The sequence below is a fragment of the Orycteropus afer genome, unplaced genomic scaffold, assembly GCF_000298275.1.
Source record: "Orycteropus afer afer isolate SDZICR_OR568_19922 unplaced genomic scaffold, OryAfe1.0 scaffold00144, whole genome shotgun sequence".
NCBI lineage: Eukaryota > Metazoa > Chordata > Mammalia > Tubulidentata > Orycteropodidae > Orycteropus > Orycteropus afer.
The window spans coordinates 1,392,397-1,400,006 of record NW_006921731.1 but is presented as its reverse complement, the minus strand read 5'-3'; the positions used below and the strand labels follow the sequence as shown (position 1 = coordinate 1,400,006).

Sequence of the window (7,610 nt, the reverse complement as noted above, 5' to 3'; positions counted from 1 at the left end):
AACAACAACAACAACAAGTGCCTAAGGCATTTGACTGCTAACCAGAAGGCTGGCAATTCTAACCCACCAGCCACTCCTTGAAAGGAAGATTGGTCAATCTACTTCTGTAGAGATACTGCCTCAGAAACCCAAGGAGGGGTCCCCATGAGTTGGAACCCACTCTGCTGCAGTGAGGTTTTTTTTTTTTTAACCTTAATTTAAATTAGAAAAGGACACACTCAGGGAAGTTCTGTAGTTCTTTGTGTGAGCATAACCTAATTTCAACCACACCCTTCCTGAGCGCTGCCACAATGTTGAAGGTCAGAAAGAACTCAACTGGCATCTGAACTTATGTCAAAACTCAAAATGGAGTTTAGGCTTCCACTGTAGACCACAGCCATCCACAAACCAAATGCTTTAGAATTTAAGCTCTCTTACAGGACTAGGGCACTCAGTTCAGCTACTGGCCAGCTGTGCGACCATGCCTCAGCCACTTGACCTCCTTGGTGACCACCTCTGTAAACTTGGGGGAAAAAAAAGGGGGAAACTAACATTTATTGGATATCAAGCATGTGCTAGGAATACTTACATTTTAGTTAATCCTCAGGATTACCCTGTGATGTGCTATTATTATCCTCATTTTTGCTGATGAGGTAGTTGAGTCTTGGAGGGGTTAAGTAACTTGCCCAGGGGCACAGAGCTAGTTAGAGGTGAAACTGGGACTTGAGCTCAGCCCTATCCATGTTCTTTTTAGCACTCCTCACTGGATAAAGTGATCCCCTCCATAGTTATTGTAGAGTATTTTCATAAAGCAAGAATTATAAAGAAGAGAATGGAAATCACCCTACCTACTTTCCACAGCCCTATAAACAACCACTCCTCATACGTGCACACACATGTATCCCTTTACACACATTTAATCAAAACTGGAAGTATAATTCCCTTTCTACTTTGGCAGACTGTCTTCATGGGGTTGGCATCCACTCATTCACTGATAGCTTCAGTCAAGCTTTGAATTTTTCCAAGCTCTGATGTTCTGGATTCCTAGAGGTAGTGGAGAAAACAAGCTTCTTTTGTAATATCTTTCTTCTCTTTCTGTATTACCAGGATTTCAGCACCTCTCTTCCTAAACAGGAACAACTTTTGAGCTTGGCTGGAAAGAGCCTTTTCTGGAGTGAGGAGGACGTGGTCCAGGCCACCAACGACTTCAGCCAAAACCACAAAATCAGTGAGGGTACCTTTGCTGTCAACTACAGAGGGCAAAGGCATGGCATGCCATTTGTTTTCAAGAAGCTCAGTGAGGTAAGTGCTTCTAAATTTCTAGTAAAGGGTAGAAGTTGCCTGGGTGAGGTTGAGTTTTTATGTTTCAATGTCTTTTTCCATAGGTGGCCTGTGCAAGCCCAGGATCAATTGAAAGATTTTTCCAGGTGGAGATGCAGGTTTGTCTTAGGTAAGCCTCCTCTTGGAAAACACTTTGTTTAATAATAATGATAGCTAACCTTTCTATAGTGCTTCCTGTGCACCAGGTGTGTTTTAAGGACTTTTATGTATAACTCATTTAATTTTCACAATAACTCTATAGTGTAGCTACTATGATTACATTATTTTTCACAGGTATAAAATGAGGCACAGAGAGGTTAAGTGTCTTGTGCAAGGTCACACGGCTAGCAAATGGTGGAGTTGGAATCTAAATCCAGGTGCCCTGGCCCCAGAATCCATGCTTTTTTATGTAGCTACTTGTATGAGACCAAAGAAGAGTTGATGCCTTTGAACTGTGGTGTTGGTGAAGAATGCTGAAAGTACCATGGACTGCCAGAAGAACAAACAAATCTGTCCTGGAAGATGTGCAGCTGGAATGCTCCTTAGAAGGGAGAACAGCCAGACTTCGTCTCACCTACTTTGGTCATGTTGTTAGAAGGGATCATTCCCTGGAGAAGGATATCATGCTTGGTAAAGTATAGGGTCAGCAAAGGAGAGGACCCTCAACGAGATGGATTGACACAGTGGCTGAACCTCACCTCACCTTTTCTAGGCTATAGGGTGTGCAGACTTGAAAAACACCCGGCCTCTGTCTTGGAGAAGTTTATGATCCAGTTGAGAGACTGATATATAAATAGCTAACTCTAATGAGCATGAAAATCATGAAGTAGGATGCATTGAGGGGAGTGGAAGAGGGCACAGAAGTCAGGTGGGAGACCATTTGCTCTGGGGAGAACACTAGCTCTGGGGAGATTTAATCAGGGTCTGGCCTAAGGCAGAAGAGAGGGGAGTGAGGAGGAAAGTTTGAAAGCCATTTATGACAATGAGTGTAGACTAATTAGATGAAGGAGGTAATGAGGCTGAAGTGAGGGCTCAAGCATAGCAAGAATTGTGAAGATGGTGCAAAACTGGGCAGTGTTTTGTTCTGTTGTACATAAAGTAGAGTCATTATGAGTCAGAGCCAACTCCATGGCACCTAACAACAACAGCTTGTATGCATTGATTAGAATTTTAAAGGAACCTTGATTCACTTAGCCCAACTCCTTTTTTCCAAGTTTTGTCCCATTTTCAGGGATGGGGTAGAGACTCAGTGACTCCAACTCTATATAGCCCTGTAGACTGGGGGTCAGCAAACTACGACCTGCTGGCTAAAATCTGCCTGCTGCCTCTTTGTAAAGCCTGCAAGCTAAGAATGATTTTCACATTTTTATTTAAATGGTTGAAAAGAATCAAAAGAAGAAGAATATCTTGTGACACATTAAAATTATGTGAAATTCAAATCACAGAGCCCATAAATAAAGTTTTATTGACACACAGCCACATTCATTCATTTACATATTGTCTATGGCTGCTTTTATACTTTAACACAGAAATGAATAGCATTATAGGCAGTTAGGCACTTAGGTTAAAGCCTAGCATGGGGTGAGAGATACAAGATTTGAGAGTGTTCCTCATAAAGGCAAGGAGCCCTGGTGGCACAATGGTTCAGCACTTGTGTGCTGACTGAAACGTCAGTGGTTCTAAACCACCAGCTGTTCTGTGGGAGAAAGATGTGGCAGTCTGCTCCTATAAAGATTACAGCCTTAAAAAACCCCTGAGGCAGTTCTTCTCTGTCCTGTTGGGTTGCTATGAGTCACAAGTGACTTGATGGAAACAGGTTTGTTTTGTTTTTTTATAAAGGTAGGAGGTAACTGGAGGAGCAGCAGATGAAACAAGATGCTGGGCCTGGCAGAGGGTGCTTATATCTCAGAAGAAGGCAGAGAAGGAGGGTGTTAGTGAAAAAGACCAAGAAAGAGTAGTTAGAGAGGTAGGAGGAGAGTCAGGAGGGAATGATGACTCGGAACTCTATGAAGGTGATTTTGGGAAGAACCCCATTCCTGAAGTCAGGACTTGAACAGACCTGGGATCTGGTCCTGGCTTCTCTGCTTGCTAGTTTGTGACCTTGGGCAAGTTTCTTAACCTCTAAGGCTCTGTTTCTGGAAGATAGAATAGTTAAGGTGTAAATACTGCATAGCAGTGAGGCAGGATGAGGATCACTAGTCTTGGAGCTCCTTGAGGGCAGGCAATTTTCATCTTTCTGCCCTGGTGCCCTGGGTCATAGCATTTGTTACCTGGGAGGGGACTGCTGGTCTCAGGGGAATAGAGAAGGAAGAAGAGGGATTTCAGGGGTGGGAGGAGAGGATGCTGAAGAGCCTTTTATTATTCTTTTTGTCTGTCTCCTCACTCCTACGTTAATGCTTGCTTTCAGATGCTGCCACCCCAATATCTTACCTCTGCTTGGCTTCTGCACTGGAAGAGTGTTTCACGGATTGATCTATCCCTACATGGCAAACGGTTCGTTACAGGATAGACTCCAGGGTGAGGTAAGGCGCTGATCAGAGAAGTCATGATCAGAGAACAGAACCAGGCAGCAACTAGGTAGGGAACTTAGGGTTAAGGACTTAAGGAGCCCAGAGGGGAGAGAGGCCATCCAGGAGAGACCCAGAAGGCTCAAGGAAAAGTTGAGCCTCGATAGATAATATCTGATAAATGTGCTCAGATAAAAACCTATAAAAAATTATTTGAGAAGAGACATCTCATTTAAGTCAAGAATAAGATAAGAGTGTTCCATAGCACTCATTTTATTCCACATTGCTCTGGAAGTCTTAGTGCAGTAGGACAAGAAAAAGAACTAAGCCATAAAAAAATGGTGGAAAAATAAGAGGCAAAATTTTATTATAAAATGTTATTCCAGTCTATCAGCAGATGGATGGATAAACAAAATGTGATACACACACACAGGAATGTTCTTTAGCCATAAAGAAAAATGAAGTTGTAATACATGCTAAAACATGAATGAACCCTGAAATATTATGCTGAGTAAAATAACCAGATGTAGACAAATATAATTTGATCCTACTTAAATGAAATATATAGGCTAGGCAATGACTAGAGACAATGTGTTAGTGATTACCAGAGACTGAAGGGAGCAGGGAAATGGGAAGTTACTGCTTATTAGATAGAGCTTCTGTTTAGTGTGATGAAAAAGTTTTGGAAATTGAGAGTGGTCATGAGTGTCCAACATAGTGACTGCAGTTAAAAATGGTCAAAGTGGCACATTCTATGAGAGAACATATATATACATATATATGAATATATATGTATATATGAGAACACACATATACATATATGTACATATACATGTATATGTATGAAAACATATATACGATACGATATGAACATATATATGAGAACATATATACATATATATACACACACACACACACACACACACACACATAGGAGCTCTGGTAGCATAATGGCTAAAGCACTTGACTGCTAACCAGACGGCTGGCGGTTCAAACCCACTAGCCACTCCTCGGAAGGAAGATTGGGCAATCCTACTCCCGTAGTGATACTGCCTCGGAAACCCAAGGAGGGGTCGTTATGAGTCGGGGCCGACTCAACGGCACATAACAACAACAACAACAACATATATACACATATATATGTATATGTATGTTCTCTCATAGAATGTGCCGCTTTGACCATTTTTAACTGTACAGTCACCATGTTGGGCACTCATGACCACTCTCTAGATAATATATAATGTAATATATATATATTTTTAACCACAAATTTAAAAAAAAACACTTATAAAGAATTTTTCCCAATATATACCTCTTTGCCACACATTAATGGAATATGTCTGGAAAGATATATAAGAAACTGGTATATTAGCTGTCTCTGGAGAGGAGAACTAGGTAGTTAGGACACAGGATGGGAGGGCAACTTGTACTATATATAGAGAGTTTTTGTGCGTTTTTGAATAGTATGTATGAATGTAATATTTATTAAAATACATAATTTTTAAAACAAAACAACCCCCTCTTCATAAATTCATCAAATAGAGGAGAGTTATTCCATAAAAGAATTACCACCTCCTGTAGCAGGGACCAGACAAAGCAGTTATTCCTGGTATAATGCTGATTGTTAGCTATTCAGAGCCCTCACTGTTACCCAGACACCACAATGAGGGCTTTCCATGTGTCTTCTCCTTCCATCCTCACCCCAACCCAAGAAGGCTCCCCACTCTCCAAAAGAGAAGTCTCTGTACAAGAGAGCTAAAGTGAATTAGACAAAAGCACACAGCTGATAAGTTCCAGTAAGCTTTGAATTGGATTTGTCTGGTTCTAGATGTCAGGGTTTTTGAGAAGAAAACTTAAGTGATGGTCAGGACCAGTTCTTACAGGATATGGGGCCTAAGACAGGCCTTGAAAAATAGGTGGTGGTTTAGCCTGGGAGGTTCAGTCACAGAACCACAGTGGCAGCACCTGGGCACAGGTGGGGAGGCTTTAGCCCACTCCATAATCATCAGCCCTAGTGAAATCTGCCCCAATACACACAAAGTCAGCATAAAGACAGTGTGCCTGGTGTGCAAACACAAGCTCCCTAGCCCCTCTGCCATCCAGACTGCTGCTCCTAAGCCCCTTCTATGAACAAATTACAGAGGTGCCACTATAATAGTCACAATAAAAAAAAAAAAAACTGCTGTTTCTTGAACACCTACTATGTAGCAGGTGCTATGGCAGGAGCACAGTCCCTTGGTGTATACTGCCTGTACGTGAATCCTTACAACACTAAAACATGGAGATTGATACTGCCATCAGTATCAGCGAGGAAACTGAGGCTCAGAGATGTTAAGTATATTTTCCAAAGTCACACAGCTAGTACAACTAGTGCATGTCTGAGCTGGGATGGGGATATTTGGTGTCAAAACCCATACCCTTGCTGCAGAGGACATGAGGGCTAGAGGAAATCCAGGAGCCAAGGGGGCCCTGCCTGCCATCTGGACTTGAAAAGGCACAGGTGTGAGTATATCTCTTCCTTTATTTCTTTCCTTCAGGGCGGCTCAGACCCCCTGCCCTGGCCCCAGCGTGTCAGCATCTGCTCGGGGCTGCTTCAAGCTGTGGAGCACCTGCATGGCCTAGACATCATCCACAGCAACATCAAGAGGTGAGAGCCAGCCGGACCGTCCAGGCTAGGGCTGCAAGGATGAGAACAACACATGTTCTCCTCCCTCTCCCTTTGTCTCCCTGCTCTTGGGTGTCTTTTTTCAGTATCTGTGGATTGTGCTTATTCTCGGATAATGCTCAGAAGGAACTGCCTGCTTGTCACCACTATTGTCTTTCTAACAAGATTATTTTCCCATAAACAATCCACCCCTATGATATATGGCACACCCCACTCAGTGGCTGGTCTACACCCACTTGGTGCCTGAGCTCAGTGCCAAGCCCTCTAGGATTTTAAGCTCTTCTCAGGGTCTTCTCAGAGATCTGTCCCTAACTTGTGTATCTGTTGGTGAAAGCAGTCCTGTATCAGGGAGCTTCCTGCAGGTTAGGTGTGTACCCCTGCACTTCATACCACCCTGCTCCAGCCAAGAACACAAGATCCCTTCCTGGGGCCTGGCCGCATGGTGAGAAATTCCAGAAAAATACCAGCATATCTGGCGAAACTGGCTGTGGAGCCAGAGAACTCACACTTCCCCAAAGTTCTCTCTCCATGTGACATAGCCCCTTTCCTCTTCTGTCTCCCCTAATTTTCATTTTATTAAATAAAGAATTGTATCAGCAAGACAGGAAATAAAACAGTAAGAGATCATGACTGACCCTATACTACAGCCTTGACTCTTCAGCTGGCCTCTGCTTATCTGTTTCATTTTTCAGTCCCTGCCCACACACAACTCTTAGCCCTAATGTAGAGTGGTTACCTAGCTACCAATTCATGTCCTGTTTTTTTCTCCCTTCATTTAAACATGGTAAATATGTTCCCACATTACACATCATCATTTTTAGTGACTTCTTAGTATTCACTGTGGGGATGTGACCACAATTTACTTAACTATAGTGGTTATAGGTCTCTGGATGGTACAAATCGTTTGGTCTTGGCTACTATCTGAAAGGTCGAACATATCCAGCTGCACCATGGAAGAAAGACATCCTAATCTGCTTCTGTAAAAAGTACAGCCATTATTGCCCTGAGATACTCTTTAAATTTGTAACTGAACCCACTCCCAGAGGTCACCTTTCAGCGAAATAATAGATTGGTTCATAAAATAAACAATATCACCCCTGAGTACAGTGTTCCTTTTTTTTTTTTTTTTTTTTATTAGG

At 42.5% G+C, this 7,610-nt stretch overlaps 1 protein-coding gene across 1 annotated transcript in view; it reads left to right on the top strand.

Moving 5' to 3' along the window:
• Positions 1 to 7,610, top strand: part of IRAK2 (interleukin 1 receptor associated kinase 2) — a 119,556-nt gene that overhangs the window by 84,258 nt on the left and 27,688 nt on the right. Inside the window, exons 5-8 of the mRNA XM_007945858.1 lie at positions 1,087 to 1,281; positions 1,365 to 1,429; positions 3,707 to 3,821; positions 6,344 to 6,453. Of these exons, the coding sequence (XP_007944049.1) occupies positions 1,087 to 1,281; positions 1,365 to 1,429; positions 3,707 to 3,821; positions 6,344 to 6,453 (485 nt within the window). The remainder of the gene's footprint in view (positions 1 to 1,086; positions 1,282 to 1,364; positions 1,430 to 3,706; positions 3,822 to 6,343; positions 6,454 to 7,610) is intronic.